Source organism: Mirounga angustirostris, unplaced genomic scaffold (assembly GCF_029215605.1).
Source record: "Mirounga angustirostris isolate CCGP_5_RB_7025 unplaced genomic scaffold, mMirAng1.0.hap1 SCAF_6, whole genome shotgun sequence".
Classification (NCBI taxonomy): Eukaryota; Metazoa; Chordata; class Mammalia; order Carnivora; family Phocidae; genus Mirounga; species Mirounga angustirostris.
The window spans coordinates 27,998,683-28,016,577 of NW_026991714.1; the positions used below are offsets into that span (position 1 = coordinate 27,998,683).

General features: G+C 56.1%; 1 protein-coding gene and 1 long non-coding RNA gene across 2 annotated transcripts; one reads left to right on the forward strand and one right to left on the reverse strand.

The window, feature by feature from the left end:
• Nucleotides 1–2,092: 2,092 nt before the first annotated feature.
• Nucleotides 2,093–7,111, reverse strand: GPR37L1 (G protein-coupled receptor 37 like 1). Its single transcript, XM_045876117.2, has 2 exons — nt 6,037–7,111; nt 2,093–2,898 (listed from the first exon to the last, which is right to left on the reverse strand). The coding sequence occupies exons 1-2, from the start codon at nt 6,664–6,666 to the stop codon at nt 2,095–2,097; spliced, it is 1,434 nt and encodes a 477-aa protein (XP_045732073.1). The 5' UTR covers nt 6,667–7,111; the 3' UTR covers nt 2,093–2,094.
• LOC135364710 (uncharacterized) lies at nt 7,096–12,493 on the forward strand. Its single transcript, XR_010412231.1, has 3 exons — nt 7,096–9,467; nt 10,948–11,418; nt 12,035–12,493. It is a non-coding gene; the product is annotated as an uncharacterized LOC135364710 (long non-coding RNA).
• Nucleotides 12,494–17,895: the final 5,402 nt, after the last annotated feature.

A 17,895-nucleotide genomic window follows, 5' to 3' on the forward strand; every position in this document is an offset into this window, starting at 1 on the left:
GACACCATCCCCCCACCTCCCTTCAGCTCTGAGCTGGCCAACCAGCAGGAGGGAGAGACAGGGATGTGTGTGTGTGGGGGGGTGCCCTCTGGAAAAGGCCTCCCAAACAGGATGCTGAGGCTCCCCCCCTCCCCTTTCCTCAGTCTTCATCCTCAGCCCTCTCCTGGTGCCAGACTTTACCTCAGTTCACCCCGGGCCCCCTCCCTACATCCCATGGGAAGCTCCTGGTGAGTCTAGGACTGGGGGTGGGAGTGGGGGTAGAGAGGAAGTTGGGGGGTATGGGAGAAATGGCCCTGGCGACCTCAGTGCCGCAAGCCTGCCTTTGGCCCCCTCTCCAACCTGCCCCCCACCCACCCATCTTAAGTTTCTACAGACAAAGCCGAAGGCTCCAGTCGCTGTGGCAACAGGTCTGCTGAGAGATGGGTGGGTGTCATTCCTCAGCACATGGCGGCCTCATCACTTAGCAACGGCCTCCCTCTCTCTTGGCGTCACCCATCCTGGGGGTGGGTGCCAGGAAGAGAGAACAAGGCCATTAAGATCCCCAAGGCGGGGGGGGGGAAGGAGGCTTGGGTCCCGGCCGGGCTGAGGCCAATGGGTGTGGGTGGGGTAGACAGAGGAGAATGGGGCCCAGTGCACTCAGCAACCACTGTCCCTCTTTATCCCGGGTCCCTGGGGCCCTTCCAAGGCCCCCTGTAGAGGTTCTAGGTAGACCTGGCAGCCAGAAGTTGCTGGTGGGACCCGGAGCTGCACTTTGGATGGGGAAGGGTGGTTCTGAAGGAAGCTGGGCTTAGGAGGCGGGAGTGATTTGTGGCCTAGGCCAAGGTGTCCCTTCTGGTTGACCTCGGGCCAGCTTCTCTGGGCCCAAACGAGGTTAAGGGGGCCTTTGCAAGGGCCCCAGAGGGGGACCCGGTGGAAGTGGGACACCTGGGGCAGGACCAGCAGGAGGAGCTGAAGGGTCCCTGCCGGCACAGGATGGAGCTCTGGCTGCCAGGAAGGGGGTGTGGTGGGGGCAGGATGGGGGCAGACGGGGAACAGGCAGCTGGGCCGTCTACAGGCAAAACAGTCTGTTCTAAGAAACTGAACAAGAGCAGATCTCTCAGAGTCAGAGGGGCTGGAACCCCCAGGGCTCACAGAGGGAAGGCTGCTGTTTTCTCTAAAATGGGGGCTTTGTGGAGAGCGAGGAGCAGAGGTGGGGGCTCCAGAAGCCTTTTGACTTCCCAAGGATGCTCAGGCTCACGTCAGGATGCAGACTTAGTCTCTACTTCCCAAGCCCTCCCTCCACTCTGCCCCTCAAAAGCCATAGGGCTGTTGGGCTGGGCAGGATATCAGCCACAGGCCAGAAAGGGCCAGAGGGGGCCGGGAGGAATCCCCCTAGGGTCCCACCTGTCCTGGAGAAGGGCACTGTCAGGGTGTAGCACAAGAAACTCCAGTGGGCACAGGGATAGTTCTACCTAGTTTATTGCTTTTGAAGAAGGGCCTGCTACAGAGGGGGACCCACCAAGGGAGGTGGGGACAGGGCAACCCAGGATATGTCAAAGAAGGAAGAGGAAGGAGAGAGAAATCCTCTGGGAGGAGGGGAGTTGCCAGGAGGAGGAGGAGGTGTCCAAGGCTGGGGAAGATCTGGTCCAGAGAAGAGCCAGGTAGGGCTGACCCCCAAAGGACCCCCTATTCTAGGATGGATGAGTGTCAGAAAGATGATACTTAGAGAGGGCCCAACTAAAGTATAGCAGATTCCAAGACAGAGACAGGTGAAGTTCTGGCTCCCGGCTGGAGGTGGGGGGTGGGGGGGGCAGAGGGGCGGGGACTGAGAGTTTCTAGGCAGTTCTAAGGACCCGGAAGCATCACCACCCACCAGTTGAGAGCCCAGGGCTAGGAGGCCCCACAGAGTGACAGGGAAGGTCCTGCTGAGGGAGGGGGCTTTGCTGTGCCTGAACCCAAACCCCGGCAGGAGGAACCAAGTCCATCACTAGAGAGCAAGACGGCAGAGAAGCGAGACCTATGGGGGCAGAAACACCAGACCCAGGCTTGGGGGGGGCGCCCTCCCCGCCCCTCCGTGCCCCTGCCCCCGTGCCTCTCCCAGGCTGGAGCCTGGCCTCAGCAAGGCGTGCCCAGGGGCAGGAGCGGGGGCGACTCCCTGGGCTTGTGGAAGTAGATGGAGGAGGGCGCGGCGGCCTTGAGCTTGGCGTCCGAGGCGCGGGCGGCCGAGGCGCCGCCACCGCCCCCCCAGCAGCAACAGCAACAGCCCAGGAAGGCCTGGCCCAGCGGCCTGCAGGTGCACAGGAGGAGCACGGGTGTGATGGCCCCCTTGGAGAAGGCCGAGAACTGGTTGATGAGGCCCAGGAGGTCTAGGGTCTGGCGAGTCAGCTCCGTGGAGAGGTAGGCCACCACGACGTTGCAGACGTTCTCGGGGAGGGCGCAGAGGGCGTAGACCACCGTCAGGCCCACCACGGTGCTGTTGAGCTGGCTCTCACACTGCTCATGCTTGTCGGCCCGGCACTCGGGCTTCCTCCCCAGAGGGCCCCGCACCCGCCACGTCACCAGCTGGCAGGTGACGGTGAAGAGGATGGGCAGGCAGAAGTAGCAGCCGAAGTACCACCACATGCGGGCGTTCTGGTAGGTCATCACCAGCGAGTAGAGCGACTCGGGCAGGCTGGCTGACGGTTTCATGATGCATGAGTCCAGGGTGCCCGTGGTGGGGGCAGGTTCCTGCGACAGCTGCCACAGTAGGAGCTCAGGCACGGCCAGGATCACGGAGCCCACCCAGATGATGGCCAGCTTGGCCAGGATGGATTGGCACCGCTCGATGGGCCTCACCTTGGGCAGGGTGCTGGTGGCCACGTGGAAGCGGTCGATGCCCAGGGCGCAGAGGCTGAAGGTGGTGACTCCCAGTGAGGAGACCTGTGGGCAAAGGTGTGGAGGAGAGGAGCATGTGGTCAAAGCCAGAGGGCCTGGGGGCGGGGGGTGGGGGCTGGGGGGAGGGGGCAGGGTGCCTGGTCTCCAGCCTAGACGGGGAGCTGAGTGGCAAGTGCAGAAATGATAGGAATGACATTTAGTGAGCGTTTCTCACACGTCAGGCATCAGGCACTTCACACCCTGTCACCAAATCCTTGCAGCTGACAATCCACACGGGACGAAACTAGCTCAGGCAGGACGAGTGACTCGGTCAATGGCAGAGTTGAGGTCCACGTGCAGACTGGTCCCACTCTTTCCACCTTGCTTCTTTGCTTCCTGGGCGAGGGAATGAATGGCCTGGGTCCCACAGACCCTTATGCTCTCTGAGACTTTGAAAAATCATCTCGAATGAGGCATTAAGACAAAGACATAGAAGTTCTGGGTCTTTGCAGGTCCTTCCACTCCCACATCCCATTATGTGCATCAGGTGAAAGGTTTTTGAAATGTGGCTGAGATACACACACATACACACACTCACATACACACTCACTCTCCCCATCCTATCCAGAAAAGCCCAGGGCCTGGCTGTGTGGGGAAGCAGCCCCCCTCCAAAACAGCCTGGGCCCACCCTCCCGGATGCTATTCATTGAGCACTGAGGAAACTCGCCCGGGAGCCAAGAGAAAGAAGCCAGAGCAGCAGGGGAAGAAAGTGCCAGAGAGAAAAGAGGAAGAAAAGAATCCTCCCAAGCTGTCGGATGATGCTCGACCACACTCAGGGATTGTGCTCAGATCCCCCCTTCTGTCCAAATTCTTCCTTCTTCTGGCTGGGGGAACACAATCCCTGGCTCATTAGCATTGCCCGCAAGTGATCTTTGTGAGAACCCGCGCCCTCCCTTGGCAGGGGAGCCCTGCGGATGAGCAGCCTTTGGGGCTTGGACAAAACCAAAAAAATCAAATTCCAAATTGTCTTCTCCTGCTCCCTCCTGGGGTCCGTCCTGGGATCCTCCCTATAAAAGTGTTCCAGAGCAGGGTATTTTTTTTTTTTTAAGATTTTTTTTTTTTTAATTTATTTATTTGACAGAGAGATAGCACAAGTAGGCAGAGCGGCAGGCAGAGGGAGAGGGAGAAGCAGGCTCTCCACTGAGCAGGGAGCCCGACGCGGGGCTCGATTCCAGGACTCTGGGATCATGACCTGAGCTGAAGGCAGCCACTTAACCGACTGAGCCACCCAGGCACCCCCAGAGCAGGGTATTTTAACTCGTACTCCATCACCTAGCCTGAAGGGGGGGCTCTACAAGCTCGTGACCATCTCCATCCTCTAGGAGGTGTGGAGCCAGTAACCTAGGAGGGTGGAGGCCGCAGCCTGGGTATTAGGTATGTTGAGACCCATAGTCAGGCACGGCCAGGCTTCCATGCAGACAAGAGTTCCCGTATGTCTGTCTTCCTCCTCTCCCTTTCCTGGCAAAACCCAATACTTACTGAATTATTTTATTTTATTTTTTAAAGACTTTATTTATTTGACAGAGAGAGAGACCGTGAGAGAGGGAACACAAGTGGGGGAGTGGGAGAGGGAGAAGCAGGCTTCCCGCCGAGCAGGGAGCCCGATGTGGGGCTCGATCCCAGGACCCTGGGATAATGAGCTGAAGGCAGTCGTTTAACGACCGAGCCACCCAGGCGCGCCCTTACTGAATTATTTTAATGCTAAGGACTTTGTAGATATTACCCATTTAATCTTTCAAGAATTCATTCAGATGGTTTTTATTATTATTATCCCTAACTTACAGAGGGCAAAACTGAGGTATAGACAGGTTAGGTCACTTACCTAGGTCACTCAGCTAGTGAGGGGTAAAGCCCGGTTCCTCACCTAGTCCTTGTGTCCGGCGTCTCACGGGGCGCCGGGGCTCTGCACCCTACAGGTAACTAAGATGCCAAGGCTAGCCCCAGTTGCAGGATCTTCTTTGAGGTTTGAGTACCTTTGGCCCCGGTTAAGTGGTCTCTCTGGGTTGGGAAGGACGCGAGGGGCTGCACCAACTGCTGAGCCTCAGGCTGTCCAAATGTGAAATCATCACTAATATACGGGGAACTGGGGACAGAGTTGGGAATAGGGCCCACAGGCCTGATCCTGATTCCTTCTCCACCCCGGGCACATCACCCATGGCCCACAGCATCCTCCACGCATCTGGAAGAGCAGCAGCCTTCACGGGGAGGCCAGTCACTCCCGTCCTCATGAGTACCCACTCCCCGCAATGTAGCCAAAATTTAAAAGGCTGCTTGCTTATTTTGTGCTCCTGTACAGACACGGTGGCTGGCCTTGCTGGATCTTGCCTAAATGCACAAAGATTGGTATATTTTTGTAATGTTTTGATTAAGGTGTCTGTATATGATCTACACCTCCATCATCACCCATGCACCTGTCTTAAGGTGGAAGTCCCCAGAGGTGAGGATGATGGTTTACTTTGGAATTGTAGAAGAAACCTGCCAGAGGGGCCATCTGGTCTACCCCATGGTTGAGAGCTAAGCAAACTGGACAGGAGGCGTCACCTGCCCAGTGACGCCCAGTGTGTCAGAGACAGAGCTGATCCTGAGCCCCTCACCCCCGGGCTCCGGCACCCTTTCAGAGAGCAACAACCATCACAGTAAGGAAGGGACTTTCTTTCTGGTGTTTGCATTCATGGGGAGTGGACACTGACTTGATTTTGGGGGGCGCTGCAGGAAACTGGGATCTCCCTTCACACGCTGCTTGGAGAAGCAGGATATTCAGAAGTAAAGAAGGGCAGGGCAGTGGCAAAGAGGGAGAAAAGGAGACATACTGTGGACAGAGCGATTTCCTGCGTGGACAAATGGAGAGGGGTTAAGGGGGGAGGGGACAGTTCAGAGCAAAGAGAAAGGGGGAGAGATTCGCCTTGAGGCTGCTCCCGAAGCAAGAGACCGGGCTGGGGCTGGCCCCCAGAGCTCCTGCCCACCTCCCTGCTCCCCTTAGCTGGCTGCGTTTACCTGAGAGCCACCAGGAATCAATGCAGCACCTGTCTCCTTGCCCAAACGGGATGAGAAGCGAGACAGAGCTCCAGGCCTCTGAGGTCCTGCGCACCCACAGAGCCCGCTTCGGACAGCCCAGAGCCGAGCTCCAACAGGATGCACACTCACCTCCATGAAGGGCACGGCCCGGCAAGAGGCGTCGCCCAGCAACCTCTGCTTGGTGAGCTCATTGAAGATGACCACCGGGAGGCAGAAAAAGAGGACCAGAAAATCCCAGAGGGCCAAGCTGGCCAGGATGGAGTTCCAGGCACTCTTCAGGTAGTAGCTGTGCCACACGATGCACATGACCGACAGGTTTCCCACGATGCCCACGGCAAACACCACCAGGGCCAGGACCATGATGCAATAAGCTCTGTAGGAGCTGTCAGTCACCGGGTACAGGGGGTTCTGAATCTGCAGCCTCTGGCCCGGCGTTCCTGTCAGGTTGCCCCGAGGCTCCTGGCCGCGGCCTGCCGTGCCCCCATCCTTGTCTGGGTTGGGGCTGGTGGCCACCAAGGGCTTGGAGGGCTGCAGGCCAGCAGGGTGGATGGGCCGGGGGTACTCGGCCCACTCCTCGGGCACATACTGCTGCACCCCCTTGGCCTCCTCGTCCTCGGTGCCTCTCTTGGACCGGCTCTGCTGCTCCTGGGCCTCGGCCCTGTGCCGGCCCGCGGGCAGGGCGGCACCCCCAGAGACTCTGCTCAGCCCCGCAGCCAATAGCACGGCAAGAGAGACGGCCAGTGGCCACAGCCGCCGCATGGCCGGACGCCTCCCCAAAGAGCAGGTGAGGGCGAGGGACCCAAGCGCTGGGCTGACCGGAGAGAGGCAGCGGGCCGCTTGGTCCGCCTCCAGTCAGGCATCTGGCATCACCAGCCTGCTCCAGTAGACTCGAGCTGCTCCCTCCCACCGGCTGGCCAGGGGCTGGGCAGGGCCCTCTGCTGGACATAGAGCACTCTTTGCTGCCCTCACACATCTCGCCCTGCAGGACATCCTCCTCGGCCCCACAGGGCGGCAGCAGGTCAGACCTGCAGGGCCCTCGGAGATCAGCTGCTCCCACCACGGACACCAGAGAGGGAATGTGGCTGGCCTAGGGTCCCACGGTGTGCAGAGGCCGAGCCGGACGATAACACTCGCTGTCCTTTCTCAAACATTCACTAGCACCTGGCTGACTTCCCCACTAACCCTCACAACCGCTCGACTGGGCAAAGGCTACCATTACCATTTTTCAGGCTTGCAGAGGTCAGTCACTTAGCACACAGCTAATACATGGTAAAGCCAAGCCCAGGACCCGGATCCGACTCCAGAGCTTGTAACTCAACAGGCACCAGTCCATCTGCCTGCCTCGTCAGCACATGAACTCCCCGCAGAAAGCAGCAAAATCAAAACTTGAAAACCACATTCTGATCCAAACACGTGATGGATGGACATTTGCAATAACCAATATTTACTGAGCACCTGCTATGCTCCAGACAGTCAGAAAACAAAAGGGTGAAAGACCTCTGCCACCAAGCAACATTCCTTCCGGAGGGGAAAAGGAACATGTCAATAAGTAATTATAATTCAGTGTGATAGATCTTGTGAATGGCAAAGGACAAGTCGCTGAGGGAACCCACAGGGGCCTGGAGGGATCTGGAAGGCCTCCCAGATGAGCGGGCATTTGAATGGTTCCTGAGACATGACTGTGTCTGCCAGACAGATGATAGGGAAGTCAGCGCTCTGGGCAGAAGATACAGCAGGGCTATGGCTCAGAGATGTGACTGGAGCAATGCCCCGGAGAGCCAGCAGGAATGTCAAGGAGGCTGGGATGCAGGGGACTGCGGGAGAGAGCCTGGGAGCTTGGGGCAGGGAGCCTGGAGAGGTCAGCAGAGGAGGGACCAGGAAGGACTGTGTCTGCCAGGCCGAGGGGTTTCCATTTATCCCAAAGGCAGTGGAGAGTGTTACAAGCTGCTGAGCAGAGGAACAGTGACTTGAGCAGGTTATTTCGAGGGTTCCCTGATGGCCAGCTGGGGTCTCAGCAGGCAGCCGGGAGCAGGAGGATGCAGGAGGACAAGAGGCAGGGGCACCCTTTGGGAGGCAGCAGTCTGGAGAGTGGCAAAGAGCAGAGTGCAGGAAAACCGCCAGCCTTGGAGGGCTCTGGCTGATCCCTGGGCATGGAGTGGACAGTGAGACACTCCTCTGTGCGGGGAAGAATGTGGAGTGAGGGTGGGAGAAAGCCTCAGCTTTGCACTCGTGGAACTGAATGGGCCACAGTCATTCGGGTCAAGATCTGGGAAGAAATGATCTGCAGCTCCCGAGAAAGGAGAGAGAGGAGGGTGGAGGCGCGGGTGGGTCAGGGGGCCAGAGAGGGTGCAAGCACACAGAGGGGAGGGTTCGGGGTGAGGCCCGAGGAGCCCCTCACCCACAGGCAGCCCCAGGAAGTGGAAGAAAATGGACTAAAAACAAGGAGAGGGCCGGCCGCTGTGTCCCGCGCCTCATGGCCCAGAGCAAGAGAAGAGCAGCCGGACCTCTGGGGCCCGAGCTGCAAGTCACTCACGCACTCAGCAAACATCAACCAGGGCCTCCCAGGAGCAGAGCAACTTGGAAGTGACTTTCCTGGAAGACTTCCTGACCAGGAAATCCTCCACACCCAGAGGGGCCCCAAACCTGCTGCATAAAAATAGGAATCCCAAGAAAAAAAGGAAGAGGAGCAAGAGAAGAAGAGAAAAACACTGACATACCCTCAGACAAGGTCAGGGAAGCATCTATGGCCTTTTAAACATTTGTCTTTCCGGCTTCTTACTGTTCATCCTTTTCACGGGGACACGGGGCACAGGTGGCTGAAGGACTGACCATGTCTGGGGTTCAGAGTGTCACAACAAAGAGGCAGAGGTTCACCCAGAAGTTAGGTCAGCCAAGGACTCAGCTGTCCCCTTTGTTGCCAGCACCCCCCTGGCCGGCCCCCCGCCCCCCCAGCAGAGCGGAGTGGCCAGGACTCAGGCTCACATGCTTGGGAAGGGTGGAGGAGGAGCTGTGGGAGATGCACCGGGCACCCAGCCCTCATCCCCAGCATCCTGTGGTCCACCCTCGGAATTGTGCTTTCTCAATCCCACTGGAGAACTGACCCCTGGCCCTGCCCCCGAGTGAGTCAGCTGCTTCCAAACGCCCATGGCACTTAGGCTGTTGTTGAAACTACCTTCTGCCTTGTGGTGTGGCTATTTTGGTAACTAGGGTCACCATCCACATCGTCACCACTATTTACTGAGCACTCACCAAGTGCCAGGCCCTGAGCTAAACACTTGGTATAATTACCATACTTAATCTTGACATTAGTACCCCGGGCTCGGAGAAGTAAAGTAACTTGCCCTGGGACACACAGCTCATGAACACCAGCTGGGATCCAAATGCAGGTTTGTCCAACTCTAAAGCTAAAAGTCTTAACCACTCCTTTGTGTAGCCTTACAGATTTTTATCCAGGAGGAGACCCTAAGGATGATCTACACCACCCTTCTTACTTTTCAGAAGTGGAAACTGAAGTCCAAAGAAGTCAAGGCCAGGCTCTGATCCCCAGTGCTCCGTGTCAGGTATGTGCCAACACGGTGTAGCCCTTAGCCCAGGGCTGGCATGGGGTGAGCTGGGAAAATGTTAGCCATCTTCTTCTTTATACTTATGGATATGCCCCACTGCACTGCAGCGTGTGCTTGGCACGGAGTAGGGACTCAGGAAACACCCACTGGCTGAAAGAGCACCCCCTCTGCTGGTCCTGAGCTTCCCGGGTTCGGCTCCGGCAGTTGGAACGTCGGAGGCCACTAGGTGGAACCAGATGTTCAGTGATGGAAGTTAAGGAAGGCTTTGTCTCCCTCCCATCCTACCCACCCCACCCTGCCCAAGCCCTGTCCTCTGATTCTCCGCAGCTGTCTGAGGGGGCAGTCTGGAGACAGGACAGGGTGGGTTCCCAGGGGCTGATAGCAGGGGGGAGGGAGGTGTCACCTATCCCCTCTCCACCGTTTCACCCCACCCCTCCTGAGGGCACCCAGCACGAGTCCCCCAGATGTGCTCATCTCCTATCCCTGCTTCTGCCTGGGGGGAGTCCTCTGCCGGGCCAGCTGCGCGCGCCTCCCTCATTCATTAAGCACACCAAGCCGAAGGCAGAGGCTTCCGGAGCCCTTAGGAATGTCTCTCCCTGATCCCAGGAATTCCCCATTCTTCTCCCTGGGGATTTCCCCAGTGCTGGCAGAAAAGGCAGTGAGGTGGGACAGGGTGGGAGAGAGACTGGGACTGTCCCCGGCACTGAACGAGGGGAGGGCCTCTGGGCCGCAGTGGCAGTGCCAGTGCCAGTCTGGAATCAGGAGCGAGCGTTTCGTCGAGCGGGTTCCACGTGCACGCGCGCTCTGGCTAAGCACGCACCCTGGAACTAGCCTGTCTGGATGTAAGTCCTCACTGGCTCTGCCACTGAGTAAGCTGTGTGTGCGTGTGTGTGTGACTTCGGCCAAGCACTTAACCTCTCCGTGCCTCAGCTTCTTCCTCTGTAACTTGGGGATAACAGCAGGCTTGCTGTGGAGGTGAAATGAGTTCAGTTATGTAAATCACCAGCACAACGTCTGGCACCCAGTAAGCAAAGCGCTCGTGGCCAGGTAGCTCATTTAATTCCCGCAACAACCTTCTGAGGCAGGGTGCTGTTACCTTCACGTCACAGGTTTGGACACTGAAGTGCAGAGACGCAGGAGACAAATGCCGAGCCAGGTCTCCCACTGCCAGGTTCTCGGCCTGAATAGGGACTGCAGGCGGCACCAGACGAGGGTGGGGCGAGGGGAGGAATAGACACCTCTGACCCCACTGGATCCCCCTGGGACAGCTCTCCATACTCTGGGCTCCCGGGCCCAAGGGGCACTTTGGGGTCCTGCTCTGGAGGACAGGCAAAGGGCCCCAAATGGGAAAGTATGCTTCTAAAAGTCAAGGCATCTGAGACCTGGTCCCAACTCTGCTACTAGCCAGCCCTGTAATCTCAGTAATCACACATTCATTTATTTCACAAATACTTATTGAGCATCTACTATGTGCCAGACATCGTCTTAGATACCCAGGAAACGGTGGACAGTACAGCCATGACCTCCGCCCTCCTGAGATTCACATTCGAATAAAGGAGGCAGCCCCTGAAGAGACTAACCCCCAAACAGCATGCCGATGAACTGTGAGGATATGGAGGAAAAGAGGACGGTGCCGTGGTGTCTTGGAACCTCTCTGTCCTCCCGTTTTCTCCTTGGTAAAAGGTAAGGAGCATCATCTCGGGCCTGAGGTCTCAAGAGGATGCTATTGCCATGAAATGTGGGCATCGTGAAGGCATTCGAAAAAGGTAAGACGTCTACAATAATGTGTGTCAGTGGTTCACCAACACCTGGAAACTTATTTGAAATGCATATTCTCAGGTCCCTCCCTGACCTGCTCCATCAGAAACTCTGGAGGTGGGCCCAGCGATCCATGTTTCAGCAGATCCTGCGGAGGACGGCAATGTGTACTGCACTTGAGAAGCAGCGTGTAAGGAATTCCCGTGGTGGCGGGGGGGGGGGGGGGGGGGTCTCTGCAGAGCCCCTGGGCTGCGCCTGGGGCAGAGGGAACAGCAGCCCTGGGAGCTCCCAGAACACCGACTCACTGAGCTCTGGTATCTTTCCGTTGGCTTCCTCAGCCCTTGGCATTCAGTGGATGCTTGATATATGTGTTTAAGGAAAAAAAAAAGAGAGAGAGAACAAATAAATGGTAAGCAGAGTCATAAAACGACTCCCCAAATCCCACTTGCTCTGTGATACCCAAATCCCCTCACTGGGGACGGGGCGGTGAGGAAACCTCTGGCTTTTTCAACAAAAGGAAGACCTACAACTGCCAAGGTGGTCAGTGGGAAGATGTCCAACATCCCCAGACGCTCCTTTCCTTGGGGCATCTCTCACTATAACCTTGCCGAGCCATGGCCGCTGCCCCCCCCCAGAATGCCAGGTTCTAGACACATCTCACCTTTCCTCAGCCCTCTGCAGCACAGCTGAAGCAAGGCGGGAACGTTCGGACTCGGGGGAAAGCTTCCGTTACCATGTTGATATAAACAAAGCTAGTTCCAAGGAATCTGACAATGTGGCCAACAAGGTGTCATTCTACTTTCCAGATCCCAAAGCACCTCCACTGTGGTTCCCAGAAGACAGCCAGCACCAGGGCTCAGTACAGGCACTACTCTCTTCCAGGGGTGATCAGAGGTCCTCTCTTGCTTACCTAGACTGCCCTCTGGGTTAGGGTTCCCCCATCAGGATGCTTTAAAGATCAGCCTAACTTTCAGGACCCAACTGGTTGGCCCCATCAGCACAAAATCCCAAATTTTTACGTATTGTAGGAAGGGAGTGAGTCATGTTGGAGTTGTTTAACAAAAGTTTATGGAGGGGCGCCTGGGTGGCTCAGTTGTTAAAGGTCTGCCTTCGGCTCAGGTCATGATCCCAGCTTCCTGGGATTGAGCTCCGCATCGGGCTCCGTGCTCCACGGGGAGCCTGCTTCTCCCTCTCCCACTCCCCCTGCTTGTGTTCCCTCTCTCGCTGTGTCTCTCTCTGTAAAATAAATAAATAAAATCTTTAAAAAAACCCACAAATGTTTATTGAATGCCTACTCTGTTCCAGACACATAATTAATGCTCAAAAGCATTTGTCACTAATAAACAACAAGCCATTCTTTGAAACCTTCTCCTGACAGAGAGGTCACTACCATTCAAGGCAGCCCATTCCCATTTTAGATGCTATAAGAATGTGGAAGTTGCTCTTTTATTAGATATGTGATTCCAGGAAGACCCGCCCGTTAGTTCTGGATCTCCTGGAGGACACAGAACGTGCTCGCGCACACGCACACACGCACACACCATCTAGTGTGAGATTGTCAACAGACCTAAAATCAGTTCCATAAGGGGTAGGACTGGCCCCAGCAACAGGCGGAGGTGTGTGAAGATGGCCAGCAGGACAAGAGTGCTTGAGGGCAATCAGCAGGCCTTTGATGAGTCAAAGAAGGCTTCCTAGAGAGAAGTCTCACAGGGGATTTCTTCTGGAGCAGAGTCTGGATGAAAGTGAGGGAGCTGGTTTGGCAGAAAGGAGGTGGGGCAAAATTTCCTGGCAGGAAGGTGGGGAGGGAGGTTTGATTCCAGGCAGATCCAGCCTGTTGGGTGAAGCGGAGTGTCACCCACTAGAGGAGAGAGCTTGGCCCCGGAATCACAAGACCAGGCAGGTGAAGAGCCAGGCAGCAGTGGGGTGAGGCTGAAGGCATTTGGGAAACTCGCAGAAGACCATTCTCTGTCCTCTCCTGTCTGGTCCTCCCTGGGTGATCCCAGGCACGAGAACACCTAAGTCCCTGACTCACTGGGTTGTTCCCTAAGACACCTCCACTGGATTCTCGTCCCCCGGAGCAGGTTGGAGGGCTCTCTGGAGCTGGGACCTGGTTGGGATAAATCTGAGGGGAGAGCCAAGCCCAGGCTGTGGCTATTCAGGGTTTGGCTGCAGCCAGGGGGACGTGGGGAAAGCCGCTTAAGTTTCTGTTTAAGTGGTGACTGCCTGGGAGATGAAGCAAGCTCTAGACACAGCGTAGTTCCAGGGTCCTGCCCTTTTCAGTCCCCCATTGCCTCCCTGACCTCCCCCCCCCACCACCACCACAGCCCCTTGCCCTCAGGTGCTGGCGCTGGGGGCCATCCCCGCTCTCCACCCCACACCACACAGCCTCGGGGCAGCCCGGCCAGGACAAGCAGATTATTCATTGCCAGGTGCCCTGGCCATGTCCTTTCTGCTTTCTTGCCCTGATGTCCTGACATAAGCTGCCAGCCAGAGCTCAGCACAAAAGAATGCAGTGTGGAGCCAAGGAGGAGGGGTTAACCCTTGCCTGGGCAGCATCTGCCTGGGCAGCATTCAGGGCACAGGTAGGGTAGGTGTTGAGGGAAAAGAGAGCTGAACTTCTACTTTGTCTTTCTTTTTCTTTTCTTTCTTTTTTTTTAAAGTAGGCTCCAGGCCCAACGTGGGGTTCAAACTCACCACCCCAGGATCAAGACTCACACGCTCTACCGACTGAGCCAGCCAGGCATCCCTGAACTTCTCTACTCTTGAGTCCTTCTGAGCCCAAGAGCAGCACCGTCTTGCTCTCTTTCTCTGGAGTCGGTGGATTGTCCTGGACACAGCATGAAATCAGATTCACACAAATCACTCTTTCCATAGTTCCTAACTGTAGCCTCGGGCAAGTCGCTTAACCTGCCTGACCCTCTGTTTTCCTGACTGTAAATGAGAATAGTAATACAAACTTCAAAGGCTGGTTCTGAACCTTAAATTATATAACTCAAGTGACATTCCTGACACAAAGCATGTTTTTAATAAATGTCAATTCCCTTCCTGTCTCCGTGTATTCCTTCCCCGTCCATGACACCTGCCTCATGCCTCTGGTCCCACTAAAAGCGCTCCTCAAAGGGCTCTGCACCTTTGTGCTCACGATGTGCAGCCCCCTGGAATCTCCATGTCGTGAGGCCTCTCTGGACCTGCTGCCCAGCCAGCCTGGCCACATAGCCCTGACTCGGGTTGCCGATGGGACTTTGTGTCACGCTGCCAAGATCCCGGGGATCTGAGGGACCCTGGAATGAGCTCAAGGGTCTTCTCTCTTCCTAGGAGGAAAAGTTTCATCTATGCCCACCTTAATCATTGCCCCAAACTAGGGTGGAGAAGGAGAGGATGTTTCAAAGGGAGGGGGACTAAAAGTCCCTGGCTGCACCCCCCTGTAGAACCCACGGAGGAAATTCTCCCATATGCAAAAGAGGCTAAGGACAGACTCAGAGACCCCACCCCGGGTTGGGCTTGTCTCGCCCTGGAATCACAGCCCAGCCCATTCCCCGGAACCAGCAGGGCCAAGCTGGCTGTCCAAGGTCTCAGGTGAGACTTGACCCATGGATGGACAGAATGATTTCTGGCCCCAGGCAAAACTCCTCCCACCTCTGGCTCTCCTTGGCTGCAGAGGTCAGATCTTCCCCTTCTGAATCCTCCTGGGATTCAGGCGTTTTCTTTCCTGTCTAAACCAGCCCAAAAAGTCCCGCGGGTCTACTTGCAGACTCGCTCATGGTTTTGCCTGACTTCGGATCCTGTGATCGTGGGAGCCAAGATGGGAGGGCCTTTGCAGAAGCTACCCTATGTGAGTACAGACTGCGGGGAAGCCGGTGCCTGGTTAACTGCGGCCACCCCAGCGCCTAGCATGGCTCCTGACAGAAAGTATGCACTTCATACATATTCATTGTCTTTGTTCTTAGCGGGGCTGCGCAGTCAGGTCCATGCCGAGGAGCTCAGCACTTGCAGCAAAAGCACCTGGCCTCTGGGGGACTTGAAAATGTGTGGATTTCTTCCAAACCCTCCTCCTGGGTTACCCTGTGGCAAACTGTCCCCATCTCCCTCTGTTGAGGTCACTCTAGCACACAGCCCTGAGCTCCAGCTCCTATGAACTTAGAACAACTCTTTGGCCATTTGTCCATCAGAAATGACAAGATAGGGCGCCTGGTGGCTCAGTCGGTTAAGCGACTGCCTTCGGCTCAGGTCATGAGCCCAGGGTCCTGGGATCGAGTCCCGCGTCGGGCTCCCCCTGCTCTGCGGGGAGCCTGCTTCTCCCTCTGCCTCTGCCTGCCACTCACCCTGCTTGTGCTCTCTCTCTCTGTCAAATAAATAAATAAAATCTTTAAAAAAAAAATAAAAAGAAATGACAAGATATCCCAGACTTCTCAACACTTGGGCAGGCTCCAGGTAAGAAGGTTGGGAAGACAATACATTGCCCCTTTCCCATGTCTTCCCCTGGGCCTGTCTGACCCACCACTGCCACTTTGGGGGTTCCCATTTAGGACATCCCCCAGGTGGGCCCATGTGACCAAAGTCTGACCTGGCTCCTAGAATTTTGGCAAGATGCCCTTGCCAACAATAAGGAGCACTGTGCCTTCCTTTAGATAGAGAATTCCCCGAGTTGGGACCCAGCCCTCACCCATAAACTTGGGCTTTGCTAGAAGTCTCGGTCCCCTATCATGGAACACTTCATCTAAAACTAATGATGTAATGTATGGGGATTAACATAAGAATAAAATTAAAAAAAAAAAAAAAGAAGTCTCGGTCCCCTTCAAAGCCCAGTATTCACAGGGGAACTTCAATGGATGACACCTCGTTGATATTTTTGTTTGTTTGCTTTTGTTTTTTGGATGAGGAATGGTTCATAGAAAGCTGGCACCGGACCCTGGAGAGACATATTCAAGTCTGTTGCAATCTCCTGGACCTTTTGTCTTTTGCCAATTCTAACCCAGGCGGATGGCATTGGTGTATGTCTTTGTGCTCCATACATACCGGCTTGCATCTCCCTCCATGTTAGAGTTACAGAGCTCTCCCAATGCAACTATATACAGAGATTTACATTTCTTTCTGGAATGGTTGGGGCAGGGGTGTGGTCCAACAGATGGCTAGCAGGTTACAGGTGTGTCTGGCTGAAAAAGGTCTCTGGTTCAGCGCCTTCTGATTGGCTGTCCGTGAGTCACTGTAGCTGGGTCCCTGGAGTGGAGCTAATTGGCTGTCATGGAGTCGGGTTCATGCCCTGCCTTATCTTTAGAGCCTTCTCCTGTCAGCCCAGACGGACAATGTTCCCTGTATCGGCAATGACGCTTTCAGGCTGCTGACTGCGGGTCAGTGGGACATGCCTTTGGGTAGCTTTCCCAGCAGGCCGTGGTTTCACCTTGACATTGCCACACTCCAACACCTCAAGCCTTCAGTGCCCAGTGGCACCCACCCGGGAGTGATTCGAGGGGCCCGTTCCCTGGCTGGCTGTGACCTGGCAAAGCCACAAAGGGGTTTCCTCAGTTCTGAAAGACTCACCTGAACTGACTGACAACATAAAATGTTTGTGGGTAAACATTCTAGAAAGTAATTCCAGACTCTGGGAAAGGCCTCCAGGGAGCCGGGCAGGGAAATGTTGCCACGGTAACTCAGCAATCTTCTAAGGGTCTGGTAAAGAGGAGGAGAGAGGTGGGGGGAAAGGGTCCTCTGCCCTGGCTTTTCAGACACAAGGGACCCCTGGACATGCAGGCCGTGGGAAGCGTGCTGTCTCCCAGTGTCAGGTCATGCGTGCACGCAGAGCTTCTCCCTTTTCCTAGGCCCTCTGTGGGTGTGGCTTCATGCCCTCCCAGCCCGTGAGGGCCGGGCCCACACGGTCATCCCCATGTTTGAGTTGGGACAGAGCAAGGCCTTGACAGGGTTACACGCCGCCCAGGTCACAAGATGGAGACCAGCAGCGAGCAGGAGCGGACACAGGGACATCTGACCCCAGCAGCTCTCTTTCTGCCTGGCCATGGCAGCAGCTGCAACCCTCAGTGCTCCATTTGTGTCCCACTGGGGCTGGTACAATCATCTTGAATGAGGACTGCGACTTCTGAGAAGCTCCCAGGTTTCAACAAACAACCACGAGCTTCCCTATCACTCCTCCTCTCTCTGCCTACCTGAGCAGAATACAATTTTTGTGTCTGGGCAGTGGGGCACGATTGAGCTGGAGAGGCCTTGGCAGGCCCCCGGCCAGCTCCCTGTGGCTGCCAGACTGTTCGGTAGTGCCCTGGACTCCCAGCTCCTGCCCAGCCAGACTGGCACAGTTGCCGTCCAGGGCACCTGGGCAGAATGCCAGAGGGAATTTTCCACCTGCCCGGCTTTGTTGTCCACTCTGTGGTCTGGAGCCTGGGCCTGGGGAGGGGCAGGCCTCCCCAGGTACCTGGAGGAGAGCTCCTAGGTTGTCCTGGGTGACCTCACACAAGACTGACCAACTCTTGGCTTGTTCCAGGGCCGCTGACAGGGTCTCGCTTTTCCTCCACAGAGAGATGCAGGAGCTTAAGTTGCCACCGGGTCGTGAAGCCCATCTGGTTGCCCAACAGAGGGCCAGGGTTAGAAGGAGCCTTGGCTCACCCAAATGAGCCCCTGCCTTGTACAGATGGGGCTATGAGGCACCTAGAGGGCAATG